Genomic DNA, 26,659 nt, shown 5'->3' with positions numbered 1-26,659 from the left:
CAGAGAGGTCAGCATCTGGCATCCTTAATTAGACCAGTGTGATGACTGGGGTGGGGGTGGGGGTGGGGGGGTTGCGACCAAGAAGGGCAGAGGGAGCAGGCAGTGGGTACGGCATGCCAGCCATCCACACTGACACACACACACACACACACACACACACACACCCGCACACAGATCCGCTTGGTTATTTTGGCAGCAGAGAGAGACAGCAATTAATTGTATTTTTAGAGCTGTGTGTTTGTTACAGATAGAAAGCACAGAGTGCTAGCTATACAGAAGATTTCTGGGTTGCTTTTTCCTTTGCCGCCTCCCCATCTCCTCTCCTCCTCTCCTCTGTCTGATGGTTAATTTGTGCACAAACCCTTCCCCTCTCACACCCCTGACTCTACGTAACTCTGACAACCGATTTTTTTTCCTCTTTTCCCTGCTCTGTTTGTTTCCAGTGTTTGAATTTCACAATTTCTAATAGATTTAGCCTGCTGTACCCTCAGGGTACCACAGTATTGGCTTCTGTGCCTCGATATCTCTGCCTCAGCCACTTACATAACATTAAAAATAACACACTTTTTCATTTTCCAATTTTTTATTCTTTTTTTGCCCTGTTTTTTCACGAGCTTGATTGAGCTTCGGCTTTCCCTGGGGGAGAGTGAAGTGTGTGTGTAAAAACATGATGCTGAGGGTGAATGGTGTGAATATGTACAGTGCCTTTAGAAAGTATTCATACCCCTTGACTTTTTCCACATTTTGTTGTGTTACAGCCTGAATTTAAAATGGATTAAATTGACATTTTGTGTCACTGGCCTACACACAATACCCCATAATGTAAAATTGGAATTATGTTTTATAATTTTTTTAACAAATTAATTACAAATGAAAAGTTGAAATATCTTGAGTCAGTAAGTATTCAACCCCTTTGTTATGGCAAGCCTTGTTATGCTTGACAAGTCACATAATAAGTTGCATGGACCCACTCTGTGTGCAATAATAGTGTTTAACATGATTTTTGAATGACTACCTAATCTCTGTACCCCACACATACAATTATCTGTAAGGTCCCTCAGTCAAGCAGTGAATTTCAAACACAGATTCAACCACAAAGACCAGGGAGGTTTTCCAATGCCTCGCAAAGAAGGGCACCTGAATAAGCAGACATTGAATTTCCCTTTGAGCATGGTGAATTTATTAATTACACTTTGGATGGTGTATCAATAGACCCAGTCACTACAAACATACAGGCGTCCTTCCTAACTCAGTTGCCATTGTGGAAGGAAACCGCTCAGGGACTTCACCATGAGATAAATGGTGACTTGAAAACAGTTACAGAGTTGAATGGCTGTGATACTGAGGATGGATCAACAACATTGTAGTTACTCCACAATACTAACCTAAATGACAGAGTGAAAAGAAGGAAACCTGTACATTCACCTTTCAGCAGGTCAATAACCTAAAACACTAGGCCAAATATACACTGGAGTAGCTTACCAAGATGACATTGAATGTTCCTGAGCGGCCTAGTTACAGTTTTGACTTAAATGAAAATGGCTGTCTAGCAATGATCAACAACCAACTTGACAGAGCTTGATGAATCTTAAAAATAATAATGTGCAAATATTGTACAATCCAGGTGTGTAAAGCTCTTCGAGAAGATTTACAGAGAAAGACACAGCTGTAATCGCTGCTAAAGTTGATTCTAACATGTATTGACTCAGGGGTGTGAATACCTATGTATTCAAGATATATTAGTGTTTTTTGTTTTTTTTACAAATGTGAGTATTTTTCTACCACTTTGACATTACAGAGTATTTTGTGTAGATCGTTGGGAAAAAAAGACAAATCTATTTTAATCCCTCCTTGTAACACAACAAAATGTGGGCAAAGTCAAGAGGTGTGAATACATTTACATTTTAGTAATTTAGCAGACACTCTTATCCAGAGCGACTTACAGTTAGTGAGTGCATACATTATTTATATATTTTATTTTACATACTGGCCCCCCGTGGGAATCGAACCCACAACCCTGGCGTTGCAAACGCCATACTCTACCAATTGAGCTACATCCCTGCCGACCATTCCCTCCCCTACCCTGGACGACGCTGGGCCAATTTAGAATACTTTCTAAAGGCACTGTAAGTGTGTAAAAACAGCTGTAATGGTGTACAGAGAAGATTCAAGGCATGCGGTTTGTTGCACATTCACATCACATTCCTGCACATAGTACATCCTGTCCATCACACACACACACACACACACACACACACACACACACACACACACACACACACAGAGAGCCAGGGGTGGGGGGGGTGTATGTTGGGATGAGGAGGAGATGAAAGGGTGATGGTAAGGTCATGTTTGTGTTGTGAATGGGCTTCATCATTCACTTAGATGAATAGATTCTCATTTACATCACCGTGCTGCACTGGGAGGAACGCAATAGCCTGGGAGAGAGGAGAGAAGGGTGGGGTGGGGGTGGGGGGGTCTATAAATGGAAACTTAATTCACACCACCCCCACCACACCAGACCAATGGAATTTTTTCTCTCTCTCTCTCTCTCTCTCTCTCTCTCTCTCTCTCTCATTCATTCACTCACTCACTCACTCACTCACTCACTCACTCACTCACTCACTCACTCACTCACTCACTCACTCACTCACTCACTCACTCACTCACTCACTCACTCACTCACTCACTCACTCACTCACTCACTCACTCACTCACTCACTCACTCACTCACTCACTCACTCACTCACTCACTCACTCACTCACTCACTCACTCACTCACTCACTCTACTCTCTCTGGGAGCGAATTAGCGTCCACATAGGCTTTCATCAAACGCTACTCTTCTCTTCTCTTGGTGAATGCACCCCTCCTCCCCTACTCGATCTCCTCCCAGGCATCCTAGAGATAGAATTCTAATGCTACTCTTTGAAGATGTAGTGTGTAGCAGGGGGTGAAGGGTGCTCTCCTCTCTCTGCAACCTCACAACATTGTGTACACACAACTTAGGTACTGGGTGGAAAATACTACATTTCTCCCACACCACCTTTATTACAACAATGTTTTTATCAGAGTTGCATCCTTATAAGAGTTGCATCCTCTGGTTAAGAGCATCTGCTAAATGACGTAAATGTAAATGTAAATGTTATAGAGAGATGCAGAGAGTCCACTCTGTAGATAACTGTTTGTCCCTGTGTTTTAAAGTGTGTCATCCTGTGACTCAAACTGCGTCTCCTGGGTGTCTCCCCTCAGCCTGTTGTTCACCAAGGTGAAACTGGAGACGTTGTGTCGAGGACCTGAGGAGGCTCTGCTCACCTGCAAACACATGCTGCAGATCTGGAAGTCCTGTTACAACCTCACCAACCCCAGGTACTGTATAGTAGTACCCATTACACAGGCTACATGTTCTGTCCACTAGATAGAACGGAACTGTGGATGAAAATAGCAGTAAAACATGTTGGATACAATACCTTTGCAACCTGCAGTATTACAAACCACCTTCAGGAATTATATGCTGTATAATGTAGTGTTTTGGAATATCAGAAAAGGACAAGTGAGTGAGACTGGTCTGAGTCTGGGGCCAAATGTGCATTATCCCTATCTCCTTTGTAAATATGTGCTCCAACTTTAGCCACAATCTCCTGCAAAACACTGGTATTAACTATCACGAGAGATCGAGCAGCACTGCTTCCCTGATTTTATCCATGGCTTTTTAAGATGCTTAAAATAATCCACTAAAGCTTTACTTAGAGAAACACAGGCCTGAGAGCAGAGTACTGTCACGATCGTCGGATACTGAGGACCAAGGCGCAGCGTGGAAGGTGAACATATTTATTAAATAATGATTACACGAACAAAAACAACAAATCGATACGTGACGTCCAAAGGTGCAAAAACACAAACCTACACAGGAACAAGATCCCACAAACACTGTGGGAAAACTGGCTGCTTAAGTATGGTTCCCAATCAGAGACAACAAGCAACAGCTGATACACGTTGCCTCTGATTGAGAACCACACTGGCCAACATAGAACTACAAAACTAGAACGAAAAACAAATGAAAACTCACACCCTGGCTCAACATACTAGAGTCCCCAGAGCCAGGGCGTGACAAGTACTGGAAAGCACTTTGTATCTACTATTGATATAAAAAGGGCTTTATAAATACAATGTTGATTGATTGAGCTAAATAATGTATTACATCACTAGACTCCCTTCCTTACTGTTGCTGAATCTCATCTAGTCATAACACAAATTCTCCAGAGTGTGTCCCAAATGGCACCTATTCCCTAGTTAGTGCACTACACTATGGGCTCCTGTCAAAAGTAGTGAACTACAATATGGATATGGTGCCATTTGGGACAAAGCCCGTCTGCAGCTAATGGTAGCCATGCAGCAGAGAGAGAGCGAGTCAGTGTGGACAGATCCTCACCTCAAGTCAGCCTCTCGTCGTTAAACTGGAGAAGTTTTACAAGACCAATTACAAGAAACCAGACAACTCTCCTCCTGGTGCACTGTGTATACTCGCTGGTCATTATAGATGGTGAAATAGCGATTACCTCAGCCAAAACCTACAGGAGGGAAATATACCGGTAGCTAACAGATTGCTGTGTGAAAGTTCGTCAGGAGCTCTGTTTTATGGCGGTTCTTCTGTCTCGCGTTTTGAGTTTTACTGCCTCTACGTGCGTAGAAGTTTCCCATCAATGCTGTTGAAATATACCGGCCCGAACAAACAACAGAACAGAACTGGACTCTGCACTCTCCTTTCTCTCGTGGCTGTGATTTCCTGGATATGACAGAATGAGTAGAAAGACTTAGGAGGTCAGACAGGGACCAGTATTACACCCAGACCAATGCCGCATAGTGTTTAACTGTCCCTGTGACATTTGACTAGGGGATGTCTCCAACTTCATGACTATCCAGTCCATCATCATTCTTCTGTTTCATGAACTAGATTTTACACTAAAGTCTTTGTAGCAGAGGCAGACCCAGTCCGCTGCCTACTACCTCACCCCTTCCTAAACTTGGAGCGTTGCTCTTGGTTTCATCACCCATCCCATGCAGTAACTGTGAATCTTACCTAAGACAGACAAAAACACAGCTCTTAACCTGTGCAGTTGTCATGCTAAGAGGATAGATGGGCAGAGACGTTTTTTTAGGAAGCTTAGCTATCTAGTTGGTGTTTTACCTCTTTTCTCTCTCTGTCTGTGTGTCTGTCTGTGTGTGTCCAGTGATTCAGGTCGAGGCAGCAGCCTGTTGGACAGAGCCATAGCAGACCGAAGGACGCTCAATGCCATGACGCTGCCTGACTTCAGTGATCCAGAGACGGGTAAGTCTCACCTCACTACCACTACCTCACAACCATAGAGAAATGGAGAGGAGTTATAAAGCAGAACACTAGCTTACCCCAGGACACTTAACATGTAGCCTGAGTGTCAGTCATTTTGTGCCATCATGCCAAGTCCTTGTCACTCATAGCCACGTCATTGGCTTGACAATGACAGCAGTGGAGTTGGCAGGAGAACAAACAGATACAGTCAGTTCCATAAATATTTGGACATTGACCAAGTTATTATTATTTTAGCTGTCTACCACAGCATTATGGAGTTGAAATTAAATAATGAATATGAGCTGAAAGTGCAGACTTTCGGGTGAATGGTGTAGGAATTACAGCACTTTTTATATGTGGTCCCCCCTTTTTAAGGGACCAAAAGTAATTGGACAATTGGCTGCTCAGCTGTTCCATGGCCAGGTGGGTGTTCTTCCCTCATTAGTTCATTTACAAGTAAGCAGATAAAAGTTCTAGAGTTGATTTCAAGTGTGGCATTTTCATTTGGAATCTGTTGTTAACCGTCAATATGAAGTCCAAAGAGCTGTCACTGCCAGTGAAGCAAGCCATCATTAGGCTGAAAACTCAAAACAAATCCATCAGAGAGATGGCAAAAATCAACTATTTGGTACATTCTTAAAAAGAAAGAATGCACTGGTGAGTTCAGGAACACTAAAAGGCCCGGAAGACCATGGAAAACAACTGTGGTGGATGACAGAATAATTATTTCCCTGGTGAAGAAAAACCCCTTCACAACAGTTGGCCAGATCAAGAACATCCTCCAGGATGTAGACGTATCTGTGTCAAAGTCAACAATCAAGAGAAGACTTCACCAGAGTAAATGCAGAGGGTTTACCACAAGATGTAAACCATTGGTAAACCTCAAAAACAGGAAGACCAGTTTAGAGTTTGCCAAAAAACATCTAAAAAAGCCTGTACAGTTCTGGAAAAACATCCCATGGACAGATGAGACAAAGATCAATGTGTACCAGAATGATGAGAAGAGTATGGAGAAGGGAAGGAACTGCTCATGATCCGAAGCATACCACCTCATCTGTGAAGCATGGTGGAGGTAGTGTTATGGCGTGGGCATGTATGACTGCCAATGGAACTGCTTCCCTTGTATTAATTGATGATGTGACTGCTGACAAAAGCAGCAGGATGAATTCTGAAGTGTTTAGGGCTATATTATCTGCTCAGATTCAGCAAAATGCTTCAAAACTCATTGGACGGCGCTTCACAGTGCAGATGGACAATGACCCGAAGCATACTGCGAAAGCAACCCAATGCTTTTTTAAGGCAAAGAAGTGGAATGTTCTGTAATGGCCAAGTCAATCACCTGACCTGAATCCAATTGCAAATGCATTTCACTTGCTGAAGGCAAAACTGAAGGTAAAACGCCCCAAGAACAAGCAGGAACTGAAGACAGCTGCAGTAAAGGCCTGGCAGAGCATCACCAGGGAAGAAACCCAGCATCTGGTGATGTCTATGGGTTCCAGACTTCAGGCAGTCATTGACTGCAAAGGATTTTCAATCAAGTGTTAAAACTAACAATTTAATTTATGATTATGTTAGTTTGTCCAATTACTTTTGAGCCCCTAAAATCAGGGGGCTATGTATAAAAATTGTTGTAATTCCTACACGGTTCATACAATAATTTTGACAACACCCTTAAATTAAAGATGAACGTTAACACTTAAAGCACATCTTGATTGTTTAATTTCAAATCCATTGTGATGGCGTACAGACCCAAAATGATGCAAATTGTGTCACTGTCCAAATACTTATGGACCTGACTGTATGTGACCAGGCTACTTAACATGGTTGCTATTCCATTATGAGAAAAGCAGAAACCTTCAAATGTCTGTAAGTCATGAAAATGTATTAAAATGAATCCCAGGGACATGCAGGTTAAAGCATCACTACCAGCAGCTACATATATTCACATGAATCTACTACTGTAACTGTACATCCATGTCCAAGCCACTATAGTCACACTGTGTCCTGTCCTGTCGCAACATGACTACTGTATCTGCAACCACACCTGTATATTGCTCTTTGTCACCATGGCTACAGGGTTTATGGCCATACTGGAGTAAACTACAAGCTGCTGTTATCAAGGGCTGAACCTCCGAACAACCACTCAGCCTTTTACTGAGTGATCAGAGCAGTAGAAGTGGTGGGTTGGAGATTCAGCCAAGGAATACCATTCTAGCTGTGGAGGCTGGTGGGAGGAGCTACAGGAGGACAGGCTCATTGTAATGGCTGGAATGGAGTTAATGGAATGGAGTTTAACATGTGGTTTCCATTTGTTTGATGTGTTTGATACCATTCCATTTACTCCATTCCAGCCATTACAATGAGCCTGTCCTCCTATAGCTCCTCCCACCAGCCTCCTCTGCATTCTAGGCATATATATACACATGTGGATTAGGTGTAGGTCTCTTGTCATTGCAGCTAGAAAATGTCACTCTAATGCAGTCTGTCCAGACATTTAAACATCACATCTTGTATTTCCCCATTCTGTCTCTGTCAGAGATGTTAAGACACATCCATTAGACTACATCCTGTCAAAGTGTCAACATCTCTTTAAGACTTTCATTTTCTGAATATTATTTTTTTTTACTGCAGTGTTCAATGTCCAACAGCTTTTCCTTCCTATCACAATAAAGGCTTTTATCTGTGTATTACCCCATACCGTATCATAGTATACTGAACAAATGTTACTGAGTTACAGTTCATATAAGGAAGTCAGTCAATTTAAATAAATAAATTAGGCCCTAATGGACATAGGCCCACCCAAGGGGGATCCAGGCCCAGCCAATCAGAATGAGTTTTTCCCCACAAAAGGGCTTTATTACAAACAGAAATACTCCTCAGACTGATCAACTGAAAGGTCTCTCTGTCAGCTTTGCCATTTTTCTCTTCTTTCAGTTAGCCGTTGCTATGGAAAGGCTGCATTCTTCACATGTTCTGTGTTTTATATACATATCTGTGTCATCCTTTACTTTTCTGTTGTTTCTAGTCTCTGTCTCCGGCTCCTCCTCTCTCTCGGGGTCCGAGCCCGCCTCCCCTTCTTCCCCTCTCTTTCACGCCGGCCCCTCCCACCACCCTCCTCCACCCATCACACCCCCCAAGGCCGACCCCCCTCTGCACCCCCCGAAGCCAGCCGGCGGCCATCATGCTTTCTGTGACCACACCCCTCGACGACAGTCCACCAATAGTAATGCTCCTCTGCACCACGTGCGGCCAATGGCATGGTGTGGTGTGCGTGACTCACTGCCCAATCACAACAATACTTGCTGAGTGTGCATTTTTTAACTCGTCCAAAATGGCACCCTATTCCCTACATAGTGCACTAGTTTAGACCCTAGTGTAGTGCACTATATAGGCAATGGGGTGCCATTTAGAAACTGACTGAACTGATTAAGCCCTAGATACAGTAGTTGTAGTGTACTAGTGTTCTGGGCTGTGGTGGGGTGTGTGTTCTATGTATAGTTCCTTAACAGTGCTAAAAACCATGCTGGAAAGGACAAGGTGAAAACATATCCTAGCCAGCCAGCACAATATGATTTGGGTTAGCCTAATAGTGAGTCAGGTGTGTCCCGTCCTGTGGGCCTAACGGGATCCTGTCAGCCTATCACCATCCCATCGCCACGGAGACACTGAGAGGGCGACGTTAAGTCCCTAATCTGCCTGAGTGGCTGCCCCGTCCGGCTTAGACTGAATGAGTCAGTAGACACTGAGGATATGAGAAGGAAAGAGAGAAAGAAAGAGTGAAAGAGAGGTGAACGAACGGCCCCGTATCTATCTATCTGACTGACTGGGTTTTAAGACCGACTGGGGTTCACTTGTTCTATGGTCTTCTCTGTTACCAGCCACAGACAAAGAGGATGAAACAACAACCTCTGACAAACAAGATGTCAGTTCAGTTGGCATGGAGTTTGTATGTTTTGGGGTTAACAAAGGAAGTGTAGTATACAGAGTGTGAGGAGAGGTTCCGGTTAGGCACTAGAACTACAGGTAAACTCTCCAGGCACTACAGGTAGAACCCACCCGCACTCGCTCAAGCACGCTCACCCTCCACACACACGTCACAGTATTTCCTGTTCTGTTCTCTCCTCTATCTAGCTCTCTTGTGTCCCTTGGCTTTCTCTTTCTATTCATCACTCTGTTCATTTGTCCTTTGGTGTTCCACTATCTTTCCCCCGCCACCTTCCGTTGTACCATTATGTTTTACTACTAGATAAAGGGTTGGATTGAGGCACTTCAAGTAACCACAGTGTATTTACACCTGCAATAGAGGTCTAAGGTTTTTGTGTTTGCCACCATAATGTGTTTAATGTTTAAATAAGGAACATGATGAAGGTGATTAGGGAAGGAAAAGCTTGCACTGCAGCCTCAACCTTTGTCAATGGTGGCAATAGCAACTACAAAAACTTGCAGGGGTGAAACAGTTTAGGATGGATTGGATTGACACATTGATAGTGAATCATTGTGTGGATCCATTTTCACTGGCACTAACTTAGCATAAATAACTTCAGCATTCACTAATGTTAGTGTCTTTTGAAATGTTCCCGCTAAGTATACTTCAGTTTTGTTGTTGAGTGGAAGTGATTTAAGTTTTCTCCTAGCTGTATCTTTTAATTTTCCCTCTTTAATTAATTTTCTCTTAAGTAATCTTTGTTCTTTGTTGTTTGTTGTTGATTTGTTATTTTAAAGGCAGCCCTCCAGATGCTAACTTTCATCAGTATCATGGTTTTTACTCCATGTTTTCAGTTTGTAAGTAGCGCTTTTCTCCCTCCGCTCCCTCTCTCTTTGCCCACTGAGACGCTGGACTCTGACTGATGTATCACTCCTCCTGGCCTTGGCCTGATTTTTCCTCCACAGTCAATGTATCCATCCGTCACCAGCAACCACCTGCCTGTCCCTCTGTCTGTCTGTGCTCCTAAAGTCAGTCAGTCATCCACCATGTGTGGACCGTACCGGAGGCTGTCCTGTCGCTACTCGCTAGCTCACCTTATTTTCTGTTTAGTTTTTTTGTTTTATTTATTTATTTTTGTCCTCAGGCCCTTTGTGCTACAGCTGAACAATTAGCTCACTGAGCTTCCTGACTCGGTGGGCCAGCTATGGAGTAGGCAGCTCCATAATTAAAGAGGCAGTATCATTTCCCCTGGCTGGCTGCTCTACCAGACACACAGCCTTATTGTATAGGCTCCCTCCACCATACAATACAGAGCTCATTAGCCAGACCAGTCCCAGACGGGCTAGCTGTGTTTGTTTTTTCATTTCTCATTTTATTTGCGTTAGTTATGGAGCTATCTGATGGAGCCGTTCAGTCAAAAGGACAATGTTGTCCATGACTGACTGTTGTGTTGTGGAGACCAGTCAGTTTCACTGCTGGGCCTCTAGGCTTTCACAGACTATTAATAGGTTTCCTTTAAGCTTCCCTGACAGATAACATACAAAGGCTACTCTCTTTTCATACGGCCACATACGGCCAGCCCGGTGTTCTTTGACATTCTCTTGGTCTTCACTAGAAACAAAACAGAAGAGGAGAATGGATGAGGAGGAAGCAGCTCTGTGCTCTCAAGCCCCGGTGAAATGGATACTGTTTCTTTAAGAACGTGTAGATTCTTTCTGTGCTGCTGTGAACTGAAAACCCACCTTCCACATCGCTCCCCATCAGTGCCTTGCGCTTTGTACCTTGCATGAAGGCACTTTTGTCTACCCTTTTAGGCCGCTGTGTGTGAGAGAGTGTTTGTGTAATTCTTTCCTAACTGCATGGATTACCATTTTCACTCATCCAGGTTAAGATTACACCGGTTTAATCCAGGCTTAATTTGACCCAGTCACCTGCTGTGGGTGCCATTTAATTGACTTAACTGGATAAAAATAGTATCTACAGCCTGCTTGGTGATACAGCCGTCTGTCTTGATGGTACAGCTCCTGGTGCTCTTTCTTGATCTATTCAGGGACCTTTTAAGCCAATCAATCCCTCCACTCAACAGGGTGTTCCTTCCTTCTGCGATAAACCTTCTTCAGCCATATCATATTGGTGTGGCCATAGAAATAGAATGACTAGAACAGGTAAAGCCCTTCAGACCATGCCAATACGCTCAATATGGCTGACATGGTCTATGGCTGTGGAGTTCCATGGTTGACGCTGGTTGCATCACAAATGGCACCCTATTCCCTATATAGTACAATACTTTGAACAGAGCCGGTGTCTCCAGTCTGCATGCTAAATGTGGGAGCTAGGGCTGAGACTGGGGCTCTGTAGGCTTAGTGCTGCTGTGAGGGAGGGAAGGGTATCGATCTCAGGGACTGAGTCCCAAATGGCACCCTATTCTCTTTATAGTGCACTACCTTTGACCAGAGTACATAGGGCTCTGATCAAAAGTAGAGCCCTATATATGGAATATGATGCAATTTGGGACACTGACAGGGTTTTTAGATGCATACTGTGTGACTGTCGCTTCAGTCAATAATCAGGGAGCCAGAGAGAAAGCAAAAGTGTTATTTTTCTGATATGAGGAGAGACTAGAGAAGAGTGAAGCCGTTTGATGTGAAAGGCTGCCTGCCTGCCTGTAATCCTGTGTGCAGTGGGGTGGGTGTTCAGAGAGACAGAGTGAAGGATGTGTAGTGGTAGGAGAGAGAGTGCTTAGAGGAGTTACTGTGTTCAGATCATAGAGCTATAACATATAGAACGTTATATGTATGGTTGAGATTGTGTTCATCACTAGTGTGATGAGGTAATAATAGGAGTCAGTGTTGTGTTTTATGGGCAGTCGGTAGTAAAGGTGAGTGAAGTGTGTTGAGGAGAAGAGTGCGTGTTAAAGCGTTCATATGGACAGTAGATGGATGTTACTAGTTGTTAAAGGTTCTATAGCGTAAAAGAGTCACTTAGTTCCAGTATGCAGAAAGTGTGTGTGTGTGTGTGTGTGTGTGTGTGTGTGTGTGTGTGTGTGTGTGAGAGAGAGAGTGTGAGAGTGAGAGAGTGAGAAGTGATTATGTGTGTGTGCCTCACCAAAAAGCCTGCCATGCAGATAGAGAACCCAGAGACTGATCCCTATTCCCATTTCAGCTTAAACACAAGTCAAATCTCGCAAGACTTTATCAAAAACATCTCTCTATAGCCAGGGATATTTTCTCTCCCCCCTAAATCGCGGGACTTTTCTTTGCCCCGGCGCTTTCACTAGATCTTCTTGACAGGATTTGAAGATAGGGAGCATTTGTGCTTTAATCTAAAGCTCTTTGAGGCCAATAATGAAAGCTCTCTCGCTCTTTAGAGCCGGGGAAAGTAGTTTCCACTCCAAATAGTATTTTCAACCAACTCCAGTCCCAAATGTAAAGCAGTTGGCCTAGTTTGTACAGCTACAGCCAGGTTATTGTACATCTATACATCTGGATATGTGAATCAGTGGTTTGCAAGGATAACAGACAGTTAATAACTACTGACTTAGTAACGCTGCCTGTCACTAGTAGCCTATACAGTGCATTCGGAAAGTATTCAGACCCCTTGACTTTTTCCACATTTTGTTACGTTACAACCTTATTTTAAAATTCATTAAATTTGTTTTTTTCCTCATCAATCTACAAACAATACCCCATAATGACAAAGCAAAAACAGGTTTTCAGAAATGTTTGCAAATTTATAAAAAAATAAAATAAGTATAAGTATTCAGATCCTTTACTGAGTACTTTTACTGAGTACTTTGTTAAAGCACCTTTGGCAGTGATTACAGCATAGAGTCTTCTTGGGTATAACGCTACAAGCTTGGCACACCTGTATTTGGAGAGTTTCTTTCATTCCTCTCTGCAGATCCTCTCAAGCTCTGTCAGGTTGGATGGGGAGTGTCACTGCACAGCTATTTTCAGGTCTCTCCAGAGATGTTCGACTGGGTTCAAGTCTGGGCTCTGGCTGGGCCACTCAAGGACATTCAGAGACTTGTCCCGAAGCCACTCCTGCGTTGTCTTGGCTGTGTGCTTTGGGTTGTTGTCCTGTTGGAAGTTGAACCTTCGCCCCAGTTTGAGGTCCTGAGCGCTCTGGGGCATGTTGTTATCAAGGATCTCTCTGTACTTCGCTCCGTTCATCTTTCCCTCGATCCTGACTAGTCTCCCAGTCCCTGCCGCTGAAAATAATCCCCACAGCATGATGCTGCCACCACCATGCTTCACCGTAGGGATGGTGCCAGGTTTCCTCCAGACGTGATGCTAGGCATTCAGGCCAAAGAGTTTAATCTTGGTTTCATCAGACCAGAGAATCTTGTTTCTCATGGTCTGAGAGTCCTTTAGGTGCCTTTTGGCAAACTTCAAGTGGGCTGACATGTGCCTTTTACTGAGGAGTGGCTTCTGTCTGGCCACTCTACCATAAAGGCCTGATTGGTGGAGTGCTGCAGAGATGGTTGTCCTTCTCGAAGGTTCTCCCATCTCCACAGAGGAACTCTGAATCTCTGTCAGTTTGACCATCGGGTTCTTGTTCAACTCCCTGACCAAGGCCCTTCTCCCCCGATTTCTCAGTTTGGCCGGGAGGCCAGCTCTAGGAAGAGTCTTGGTGGTTCCAAACTTCTTCCATTTAAGAATGATGGAGGCCACTGTGTTCTTGGGGACCTTCAATGCTGCATACATTATTTGGTACCCTTCCCCAGATCTGTGCCTCAACACAATCCTGTCTCAGAGTTCTACGGACAATTCCTTCATGGCTTGGTTTTTGGTCTGACATGCATTGTCAACTGTGGGACCTTATATAGACAGGTGTGTGCCTTTCCAAATCATTGAAATGAATCTACCACAGGTGGACTCCAATCAAGTTGTAGAAACATCTCAAGGATGATCAATGGAAACAGGATGCACCTGAGGTCAATTTTGAGTCTCATAGCGAAGGGTCTGAATACATATGTAAATAAGGTATTTCGTTTTTTTTTTTTTTTTTTTTTAATTGCATGAATTTCTAAAAACCTGTTTTCAGGTTAAGAATAAGGCTCTAACGTAACAAAATGTGGAAAAAGTCAAGAGGTCTGAATACTTTCCGAATGCACTGTATAACATGAAGCTTTTTGTCAAGGCATGAAGTCATCCGTGTGTGAAGTTTTGTGCAGCTAATGTCCTGAACGATGGATGCAGAATGAGTGGAGTAACGTTAGCCTGCAGTTGCATCCTTTACCATGAGGAGGCGCTGGTGCTGCTGTGCTGATCCCCTCTTCTCCCCTGTCGTCCTCTCCTCCTCCCCCTCTCTCTGCAGGCTCGGTCCACGCCACATCCATGGCGGCGTCACGGGTGGAACAGGCCCTGTCAGAGGTGGCCTCCTCCATGCAGAGCAGTGCCCCCAAACATGGACCCCTACACCCCTGGATGACTCTGGCCCAGATCTGGCTCCACGCAGGTATGGTAGTACACTACACCTCTATAACACACCACTATGGTAGTACACTACACCTCTGTAACACACCACTATGGTAGTACACTACACCTCTATAACACACCACTATGGTAGTACACTACACCTCTATAACACACCACTATGGTAGTACACTACACCTCTATAACACACCACTATGGTAGTACACTACACCTCTGTAACACACCACTATGGTAGTACACTACACCTCTATAACACACCACTATGGTAGTACACTACACCTCTATAACACACCACTATGGTAGTACACTACACCTCTATAACACACCACTATGGTAGTACACTACACCTCTATAACACACCACTATGGTAGTACACTACACCTCTATAACACACAACTATGGTACACTGAGTCACTACACCTCTATAACACGCCACTATGGTAGTACACTACACCTCTATAACACACAACTATGGTAGTACACTACACCTCTATAACACACAACTATGGTACACTGAGTCACTACACCTCTATAACACACAACTATGGTACACTGAGTCACTACACCTCTATAACACACAGCTATGGTACACTGAGTCACTACACCTCTATAACACGCCACTATGGTAGTACACTACACCTCTATAACACACAACTATGGTAGTACACTACACCTCTATAACACACAACTATGGTACACTGAGTCACTACACCTCTATAACACACAGCTATGGTACACTGAGTCACTACACCTCTATAACACACCACTATGGTACACTGAATCACTACACCTCTGTAAGTAACACACAGGCTGGACAGGCAGAGGGGAGTTAGTATAATGCTGTTGTACTATCCTGCTGTTATTGTATTATACCCTCTCTCATTAATTATGTGTACCAAAAATGATATCAGTTATCCAGAATGATATCCTCGAGTAGTGTGTGTGTATGTGTGTGCACTTGTGTTCATGCATGTGTGTGGTGTTAGTGATTGGCAGGGTGTGTGTGGGAGTGGTAATCCATTGACTCAAGGGAGGTGGGGTAGCAGACAGCAGCTTAATGGAATCGATATGTTCCTGTGAGGTGGTCTGACTGTTAAGCATGAACATATCCCAGGTAGGGCCTCCTGGACTGCTGCTGCTGCCTTTCATTTGGATTCCTCCTGTGATGGGTGGGAACACACACACACACACACACTGACTGCTTTATTTGGTCAATATCCTTATTGCCGGCCTTGCATAGATACTCACACTGATAAGAACACCAAGGGGACGTCACCTCCTAATAAAACTGCCTCTCTTTGAATCAGCTCTGAGAGAGAGGGAGATAAAATGATGGGGGGGAGAGGAGAGGGAGGCATTGTGAGAGGAGAGGGAGAGAGAAGGAAATGGGGTGAGAGAAAAAGGGGGAAGGCAGGTAGAGAGAAGAAGAGAGAGGAGAGAGAAAAATGGGGAGAATGCAAGTAGAGGGAAGACAAGAGAGGGAGGGGGGAGAGAGAAGGAGGGGGATGCAGGGAGAGGGAGATAAATCCGCTCCTTCTCTCACTGCAGAGCATTGAAATGCTAGAAGCAGTGGCCAGAGCAGAGCATGGTCCCCTCCCTCCCTCAGCCAGCTGCTACTGCCTGCCTATCTAGTAGTGCTGCTGAGGCTTTGTGAACCAACCCCAAACAGTCTCGTACACACGCTGCTGGAGGCTGAGCAGGGCTGTTGCGTTCCATGAAAATGTTCCAAAATGCCAGAGAATGGAGAGATGGGGGATGGTGTCCTGGATATAACCTCCTTTCTCTGGGACCAACAAATGAGGACAGCACTGGAGGCTTAGCTGGCTGCACAGAGAACAGCCTGCCTGGAGACACACACAGACACAGCCATACATAGACACACACAGACACACACATCCATACACACACAGACATACAGAAACACAGGGACAGTTTTGCACAATCAGACTCACACACACACACATCAGTGCGACTTTAAGGTCATGTTTGCTCATATCATAGTTTTTCAGCTATTTCACCCAAAGGGAAGACAATGAGGAGACATGATATGATCTTTGGATAGAAGTCTGTTTTCTTGCTTTTGGAAAACTCACTTTCAAGTCTGTCTATGTAATCTATGGGCTTTATTTTAAGTCCCTATTTGCAAAGCAATAAGGTGTGTGTGTGTGTGTGTAAATGTTTATCAGTCTGGCTGCCACCTGCTAGAAGCTCTCATTTCCTATTGATGAAATCATTAAGACAGAATACAGCAATCACCCCTCTGGTCTGTTATTTGTGTCAGTGTGTCACCTCACGGTCCTCCTCTCCCCTATCTACTTTCTCTCTCTCTCCCTCCCCTATCGCTTTCTCTCTCTCTAGCGGAGGTGTACATTGGCATGGGCAAGCCTGCGGAGGCGACGGCCTGCACCCAGGAGGCTGCCAACCTGTTCCCCATGTCCCACAACGTGCTGTTTATGCGGGGCCAGGTGGCTGAGCTGCGGGGCAACGTGGACGAGGCCAAACGATGGTACGAGGAGGCCCTCTCCATCAGCCCCACCCACGTCAAGACCATGCAAAGACTGGTGAGTCTCTCTCTTCTTTTCCCGTCTTCTCTTGTATCTCTCTCTCTCTCTCTCTCTCCATCATCAGCCCTACCCACGTCAAGACTATGAGGAGACTAGTGAGTCCTGGACCTCTTCATCCCTCCCTTCACATCTGTTCTGTTCTCTCTCTCTCTTCTCTCCCGTCTCTTCTCTTCCCTTCTACTGCCACGCCAACCATGTAGTCTGACAGCTGACATTCAGTCCCATATCCATAGTGCCTCCCAGTCATATAGCTCCCATAGAGTTACTCTCTCAGGTCATAGTGAAGTGGTACAGAGGGGGGAAGCCCATTGTTACTGTAACACTGTAAACCTCCATGCTGCTTGCTCATCACTTTGAAAGGAGAGACTGCAGGTCTGACTCATGCTGTTAGCAGATTAACTTTTCTTTCTGTTCCCCAGCCTTTATTGTTTTTATTACAAATGAGACACTTTGGGGATGAAAAGGCTGCATTGAGCCTAATGAAACGGGCCTTTTGGAGGAGAAGGAGGGAGAGAGATACCGAGAAAGAGAGCGCACAAGAACAAGAGACACAGCATCTCTCTATCTGATGAGCTCATAGTAGAAACCCAATTATGGAAATTGGAAATGGAAGCTTGTGATTGGTTGGTGGTGAATACAGAATAAACCCAGAAGAACCCACCACATTGTGCTGTGTCAGCACCTCAAGCAGGGAGATTTTCCAATCGGATCCTTTTTTTAAATTAGCTCTTTCTCTCTCGCTTTTTCTCTCTCTCGCTCGCTCTTTCTTGCTCTCTCTCTCTCATACTGTACAGCTTGGAGCAAAAGTGAAACGTTTAGAGCTTCTCTACTGTGTTGTGCAGTCCAGCTAGAATGGAATAATGCATGGGGCTATGGTAGAGAACTGTCTTAATGTGTGTGCCTATTCACTCAACTGTGTGTGCGCTTGCGTGCCTGCGGATCTGTGTCCTCAGGAAGAGATGATGCTGAGACAGGAACAGGATTAGTCAGAGAGCAGAGCAGCTTATTGACCAAGACCTGATTTGTGTTCTCTGCTGAAAACACTATTCTCTTCTCTCTGTGTTCCGTTTCCCAGTTCAAAGTCTCTGCTTTAACTGTGTTCTAGTAGAAAGACAGTGCTCCTGTATCCTGCTGAAAATTAAGTATAAAAATGTGTGTCTGTTTTAAAAGCCTTACTTTGTCTTTTACTCCAAGTAAGCTTATCACTGAGTGGAAACCTCCTTCCAAAACCTATTGAATTATAAATTAGCCTCTTTCTTAGAGAGGAACACTAAGGAGAGCAGTCCTGACTCCCGCCGTAATGGACACACACACACACCATTTTTTGAGTCCCTTACTGAGCTGAATAGTGGAGCCCCGTCCCTCTGACTGTAGTTTGTGTTGTGATGGTGACTGGACAAGTTTGTGTTGTGGTGGTGTGATGATGACTGGACTGGTTTGTGTTGTGATGGTGACTGGACAAGTTTGTGTTGTGGTGGTGTGATGATGACTGGACTAGTTTGTGTTGTGATGATGACTGGACAAGTTTGTGTTGTGGTGGTGTGATGATGACTGGACTAGTTTGTGTTGTGATGATGACTGGACTAGTTTGTGTTGTGGTGGTGTGATGATGACTGGACTAGTTTGTGTTGTGGTGGTGTGATGATGACTGGACTAGTTTGTGTTGTGGTGGTGTGATGGTGACTGGACTAGTTTGTGTTGTGGCTGTGTGATGGTGACTCACTGTACTAGTTTGTGACTGGTGTGATGGTGACTGGACTAGTTTGGCTGGTGTGATGGATGGCGTTGGGTGCAGTGTTTGATGGCTGCTGGGTGGTGGGATTGTTCCGCCGTGCATTGCATTGGCGTCGTGTCTGGGATGCACAGTGTCGTTTGTCAGTCAGTCTGTTTGTCAGAGCTGATAAAGCGACGTGGTAATGGGTCTGGCACACTGTATGGATTTATACACACTGTCCCTCTGTTCCCTCTCTCCATCTCTCCATCCACCCCTCTGCCCTGACAGGCCACTTTGTGGAGGGCTGTGCATCACTCCACCACTCTGACTAATGAACGGAAAGCGAGAGAGAGAGAGACACGGAGAGGGATGGAGCGAGAGCGCAAGAGAGAGCGCAAGAGAGCGGGAGAGAGAGGGAGGGAGAGAATCCAGAGGGTTCTGCTAATACATCTGTGACTTCTAGACTGGATCAAACAGAATCAGCCTGAGGCTTAGAGACTCCTCTCCTCTCCACATTTCATTCCTCAAATCTTCCCTCCACTTTTCATGAACTATTAATTTCCTCTCCGGACTGGCTACGACCATACTGTCCTTGGATCTACTATGCCTGTCCGTGTGGTAACACATATTAGTGTTGCACGGTATACCGAAACTTGATAAACGGTTTATTTTGAGATTTTTTTTACAACTATCGGTACTTCTGTCAAATGTGTCTCATGTCGTCTACTGATTGAGGGAGGATCAAGTCTATCAGCACAGCAGAAGTCTCCACCGTGCCTGTTCTGTGCCTGCTCCGTGCCTGCTCCATTTACTCATTGCTAGCTCTAGCCTGTCCTGAGGAGCCACTGCACTCACTGGGAGTCTGGGCTGCATCACCACTCATGCTGCACAGAAGTTAACACACTTCGATAAGGCAACACAGCATGTAGAAATATTGAAACTGTTAATTACTGTTAACAAAACGATGTCCATTACAGGCTGGAACACTTTACAATGCAAGAAGATACGAGTAGCTTCCAGCTTTGTAGGCTAACTTTCCATCAATTCACTACCCTAGTACCTTGTTTTGGATAATATGCAAACCACAATGCAAAATATTGCTGATTTCAAAGCTGATTGTGACCCAAAACCTTTTTCATTCACTTCGTCTCCCCCGCCTCACATCTCTTCCAGTCAAGATAATATTTGCTCATGGCTTGAACTGTGTTTGTGAATGACGTCATGGGTCTTGAAGCGACAGCGCACACTTTTATAAAATAGATTGCTTCTTCTATGCAAATGTTATTGATCAGTACAATAAAATAAGTCCCAAATAGAAGGGAAACAGATTGTTTTTCATCTGTAGCCCCATGAAATCAGCCAAAACAAGCTCAATAACTCAATGCATGCACACACTCCTATTGAATATGCATTCACCTGTATTGTAAATAGGCCTAGGCTGCATCCTGATTTACCCAGTTTATCAATAGAGATTTACCATTCAAATAAATTATTACCGTTATGTAGTTAGATTGGTTAAAAAAAACAAGTCAAATTGATTGTATAATTGATTCATTAATTCATACATTCAAAAATGTCAAAGGTAATGATATTGAACTTAAAAGATATATCTGGATCAAGTTCCATTCTGTGACTTTGGCTAATACCCCTTTCTTTTTTTCCCCTGGTATTGTTTTTTGGTATCCAGTATCGTGATGGTATCGAGTATCATGATACTAAATCTGGTATCGGTATTGAAGTCAAAATGCTGGTATTGCGACAACACTAACACAGATCCTGTTCCCACAACTAGTCTGTGTTACTGAGCTCTGTGATAGGCATAGACGGGCTTATCTAGTGATGGTGCTGCATATCTTACAGTTTGGTGGTGGTATTATACGGGTTGTGTTGCTCCATTAATGCTAGCTTGCTGGGAACCACCACTTGATAGATCAGGTTGCAGTGGTATCAGTTGAGCTGTTGCTTTAGCAGCAGATGAGTCAGCTGTTTTACATTGTTGGGACCAGACCAGTAGTTTGATGCTGTAGCAGTGGTGTGTGTCAGCGCTTTGATGCTATAGGACAGTTATTAGATGTAGTTACCACTGTTTCTTCTGAGAAGATGCCAACGATGCACCGCACTGGTAGCAGCAGCCAGCAACTTTTTAATGGTGTTAATGCAGCAGATAATGGTGCAAGGACTTTTACTCCTTCTTTATTCTATCCCTCTCTCTTTCTCTTTCTCTCTCTCTCTCTCCATCTCAAATTTTTCCACTTAAATGGAGTTGGTGTTAATGCGGCAATGGCAGGGCCCAGACTTCTTCTCCTCTTATTTCTGTATTCTCTCTTTCCTTTTCACTCCATATCCCTCTCTCTATCTATGGCATTTCCCAGGGGTGTCTGTCTCTGGCTGCAGTGCCAGTCCTGCTCCCCCCCCCCACACACACACTTTTGAGTAATTAAGCAGCGTAGCAGCTCAGAGCAGCTTGCTGCGGCCGGGGCCACAGCCGCACATCACTCTGTGTCAGTTCTGCTGTATCTGAGCTTTTCATTTTGGATTTTATTTTGGCGTCTGTCTCGTTGGTCTCAGCAATAAGCAGGCTTGTCACATCTCAACAGCCTGTCAGCTCGGGGGACGGGGAGCGACGGGGGGCACACAAACACATACACACACACACCTCTGTCTGTCTTTCTGTCATTCAGTCAGAGTGCGGTGGAGGGGTGCAGAGTCACAGGGTGGAGCCCCTTCCTCGGACAGGAGATGGCTCTCCCTGGCCCCTAACTGTGCTGACTGCTCTCTTCTCTCTCTCGCTCTCTCTATTTCCCTCTCTCTCTCTCTCTCTTTCTCTCTCCTCTCTCTTTTTCTCTCTACTCTCTCTCTCTCCCTCTCTCTCTCTTTGTGTGTGTCTCTGTGTGTTTGTCTCTGTCTGTTTGAGCCCGTTTCTCTCCATGGAGCCTTGGGGAAAGAGCCTCAAGGTTACTCTGTGAAGGATTTAGCTATCTGCTGTAGCGACAATGGCTGACCTTTTTGTGTTAGTTTAACAGTTACTTAGCCTGGTTTTTAAAGGCTGGCCGCTTTGAGAAGTTAATTGAAAGGATGAGATTACATGAGTGTAGGATGTGACTAAATGGAGTGTGTGATTGTACAGTTCACTCTGTGTGTGTGTGTGTGTGTGTGTGTGTGTCACTAGGACGGAGTCAGCTGGGCAGTGATAAACAGAAGGGTTTAGACTGACTCCTCTCTCTGAGTCAGTGTTACAGACTGTAAAGCTCTCCCCCTCTCTCTCTCCCTCCCTCTCTCGCTCCCCCTCTCCCCCTCTCTCTCTCCCTCCCTCTCTCGCTCCCCCTCTCCCCTCTCTCTCTCTCCCACTCTCTCTCCCTCCCTCTCTCTCTCTCCCTCTTTCCTAGGGTCTGATCCTGCACCAACTGCAGCGATACAGCCTGGCAGAGAACATCTTTCACCCCCCTTTCTCACTCCTTCATTATGTCACTCACACACTCCATCTCTCTCCCTCTCTTCTAGGGTCTGATCCTGCACCAGCTGCAGCGGTACAGCCTGGCAGAGAAGATCCTTCGGGACGCGGTGCAGGTGAACTCGACGGCCCACGACGTGTGGAACAGCCTGGGGGAGGTGCTGCAGGCTCAGGGCAACGCTGCCGCCGCTACAGAGTGTTTCCTCACCGCCCTGGAGCTAGAGGCCTCCAGCCCCATATTGCCCTTCACCATCATACCACGACAACTCTGACCTGGGAGAGACGCACACACACACACACACACACGCACACACATATTATATATATATATATATATATATATATATATATATATATATATATATATATATACACACACATACACACACACACACACACACACACACACACACACACACACACAAGCTGCTTTATCCCCTCCAGTGTGAAGGTGCCAAAAACCTTCCTCCTACCTACCACCTCCTGCTTTCAGGCCTCTTTGCTGTCAGAACCACCACCAACATCCACCCTGTGATGCCTCAGGCCCACCTCTTTCATCCCAATGAGATTGGACAACTACCTCTCTCCTCTTGAGGCCATTCATAGGCCTAGCTAAATGAGCTGGAGGGAGGTAGTGACCATGGACAAAAAAAAACGAACACTGACAGAACAGAATTCTCTATCTGGTCCAATAATGTACATCAATGTGACTGTTGTTGCCATGCCAACACCGATGTGCTGTCCCCGCCCCCTAGTCTATGCTGTGACCAATGTATCGTATCCCACAATCCCTTGCTGTGCCTGACTATGACTCCTGCACTCCAGCCTTTATCTAATCTACACTGAACAAAAATATAAACGCAACATGCAAAGTGTTGGTCCCAGGTTTCATGATCTGAAATGAAGATACCAGAAATGCTTATTTCTCTCAAATTTGGTGAACAAATTTGTTTACATCCCTGTTAGTGAGCATTTTTCCTTTGCCAAGATAATCCATCCACCTGACGTGTGGCATATCAAGAAGCTGATTAAACAGCATGATCATTACACAGGTGCACCTTGTGCTGGGGACAATAAAAGGCCACTCTAAAAAGTGCAGTTTAGTCACACAACACAATGACACAGATGTCTCAAGTTTTGAGGGAGTGTGCAATTGGCATGCTGACTGCAGGAATGTCCACCAGAGCTGTTGCCAGAGAATTGAATGTTCATTTCTCTACCATAAGCCGCCTCCAACGTTGATTTAGAGAATTTGGCAGTACGTCTTACCGGCCTCACAACCGCAGACCACATGTAACCACTCCAGCCCAGGACCTCCACATCCGGCATCTTCACCACCCACCTGATGAAACTGAGGAGTATTTATGTTTGTAATAAAGCCTTTTTGTGGGGGAAAACAAATTCTGATCGGCTGAGCCTGGCTCCCCAGTGGGTGGGCCTGGCTCCCAAGTGGGTGGACCTATGCCCTCCCAAGCCCACCCATGGCTGCGCCCCTGCCCAATCATGTGAAATCCATAGATTAGGGCCTAATGAATTCATTTAAATTGACTGATTTCCTAATATGAACTGTAACTCAGTAAAATCGTTGTTGTATGTTGCATTTATATTTTTGTTCAGTGTATACACTACCGGTCAATTTTTTTTGAACACCTACTCATTCAAGGGTTTTTCTTAGTTTGTACTATTTTCTACATTGTAGAATAATAGTGAAGACATCAAAACTATGAAATAACACATATGGAATCATGTAGTAACCAAAAAATATATATATTTTATATTTGAGATTCTTCAAATAGCCACCCTTTGCCTTGATGACAGCTTTGTACACTCTTGGCATTCTCTCAACCAGCTTCACCTGGAATGCTTTTCCAACAGTCTTGAAGGAGTTTCCACATATGCTGAGCACTTGTTGACTGCTTTTCCTTCACTCTGTGGTTCGACTCATCCCAAACCATCTCAATTTGGTTGAGGTAGGGGGATTGTGGAGGCCAGGTCATCTGATGCAGCACTCCATCACTCTCCTTCTTGGTAAAATAGCCCTTACACAGCCTGGAAGTGTGTTGGGTCATTGTCCTGTTGAAAAACAAATTATAGTCCCACTAAGCCCAAACCAGATGGGATGGTGTATCGCTGCATAATGCTGTGGTAGCCATGCTGGTTAAGTGTGCCTTGAATTATAAAATCACAGACAGTGTCACCAGCAAAGCACCCCCACACCATAACACCTCCTCCTCTATGCTTTACAGTGGGAAATACACATGCGGAGATCATCCGTTCACCCACACCGTGTCTCACAAAGACACAGCGGTTGGAACCAAAAATCTCCAATTTGGACTCCAGACCAAAGGACACATTTCCACCGGTCTAATGTCCATTGCTCGTGTTTCTTGGCCCAAGCAGGTCTCTTCTTATTATTGGTGTCCTTTAGTAGTGGGTTCTTTGCAGCAATTCGACCATGAAGGCCTGATTCACACAGTCTCCTCTGAACAGTTGATGTTGAGATGTGTCTGTTACTTGAACTCTGTGAAGCATTTATTTTGCTGCAATTTCTGAGGCTGGTAACTCTAATGAACTTATCCTCTGCAGCAGAGGTAACTGGGTCTTCCATTTCTGTGGCGGTCCTCATGAGAGCCAGTTTCGTCATAGCGCTTGATGGTTTTTGCGACTGCACTTGAATAAACGTTCAAAGTTGAAATGTTCCGTATTGACTGACCTTCATATCTTAAAGTAATGATGGACTGTCATTTCTCTTTGCTTATTTGAGCTGTTCTTGCCATAATATGGAGTTGGTATTTTACCAAATAGGGCTATCTTCTGTATACCCCCCCTATCTTGTCACAACACAACTGATTGGCTTAAACGCATTAAGGAAAGAAATTCCACTAATTAACTTTTAACAAGGCACACCTGTTAATTGAAATGCATTCCAGGTGACTACCTCATGAAGCTGGTTGAGAGACTGCCAAGATTGTGCAAAGCTGTCACCAAGGCAAAGGGTGGCTATTTGAAGAATCTCAAATATAAAATATATCTTGATATGTTTAACACTTCTTTGGTTACTACATGATTCCATATGTGTTTTTTCATAGCTTTGATGTCTTCACTATTATTCTACAATGTAGAAGGGAAAAACCCTTGAATGAGTAGGTGTTCTAAAACTTTTGACCAGTGGTGTATATGGTGGAAATCAGCGGGGAAGAGGCTACTCACTGATCCATCTCTTTTCTCTGGCTGTTGATTGATGGGAGAGGAGACGGTCAGTACAGAGGGATTTTCAGGCAGACAGAGTTGCAGAGGTTTGCGTTCCAGATGACATGGACAATGTAGTGCTATGCTGCGGACAATGGCTGGCCACAGTGGTGCATACCATCACCCCCCCCCACCTTGTCTGTGCTAGTGCATTGTTGTAGCTTTCAACCCCAACGATGCTGACTATGCTTAACTTGACAATGCTTGTATGTATGTACGGTATGCGTGTCTGTGCGTGTGTGTATATATGCACTTGTTTGTATGTGCGTTTGTACATTTGCGTGTTTAAAAGGCTTGTGGTTATTAGTTCATGGAGAAAAACTGTTAAAGAAGTTACACACTGTCACTTGAAAGATGTATATTTTATGGTGAAACTATAGTTTACATGATATCCCACACTCTGAGTGTGGAAGGCCTCACACACGTGTCATGAGGTTGTGTCCTCTCTTGCTGTTCCTCTGCATCCCAAAATGAAACAGTTTAAAACGGGTGATGCTACTGTGTTTAAAATGAGCTCCTCCTCCTCGATAAACCTAATCAGATGCACCCAGTGGGTAGGTAGAACCGGAAACATCCGATTTTCAGGGATACAGTATCTTCAACTTAGCTTCCTTTTCCCCTGAAAACCGGATGTGGGGACCCCACTCAGGCATTTATTTTATGCCTGATATGTTAGGTTACATCAGATTGTTGTTATTTCAGTTACTGTAACCTTAAATCAGTTAGTTAGGTCACAAGCTCACTAAAGTGAATGCCAAAAACAGTGATTCTAAAACACTTAATGTCTTGTCTATGGATTCTTTCTGTCCAAAACAAAGAATATGAATATAGTTTTTGTTTGTTTTTCACATTACCTTTGATTATAAGTGCAGATGATTATTATTGTTATTATTTCTGACTGATAATTATTAGCTGTTTATTATTTTAGACGTTTAAATGATATTTTACAGTGAATGACATTACTGAGGCATCACAAACACTGCAATATGTT

General features: G+C 44.4%; 1 protein-coding gene across 1 annotated transcript in view; it reads left to right on the top strand.

Annotated features, from left to right (window-relative positions):
* Window positions 1-22,727, top strand: part of ttc7b (tetratricopeptide repeat domain 7B) — a 62,454-nt gene extending 39,727 nt beyond the window's left edge. The window contains exons 16-20 of the mRNA XM_084182325.1: window positions 3,251-3,367; window positions 5,230-5,327; window positions 14,572-14,712; window positions 17,049-17,251; window positions 22,470-22,727. Of these exons, the coding sequence (XP_084038451.1) occupies window positions 3,251-3,367; window positions 5,230-5,327; window positions 14,572-14,712; window positions 17,049-17,251; window positions 22,470-22,691 (781 nt within the window). The 3' untranslated portion in view covers window positions 22,692-22,727. The remainder of the gene's footprint in view (window positions 1-3,250; window positions 3,368-5,229; window positions 5,328-14,571; window positions 14,713-17,048; window positions 17,252-22,469) is intronic.
* The last annotated feature ends 3,932 nt before the right edge of the window (window positions 22,728-26,659 follow it).

Source organism: Coregonus lavaretus (assembly GCF_964263955.1).
Source record: "Coregonus lavaretus genome assembly, chromosome: 18".
NCBI lineage: Eukaryota > Metazoa > Chordata > Actinopteri > Salmoniformes > Salmonidae > Coregonus > Coregonus lavaretus.
This window is presented reverse-complemented; position numbering and strand designations above follow the sequence as displayed.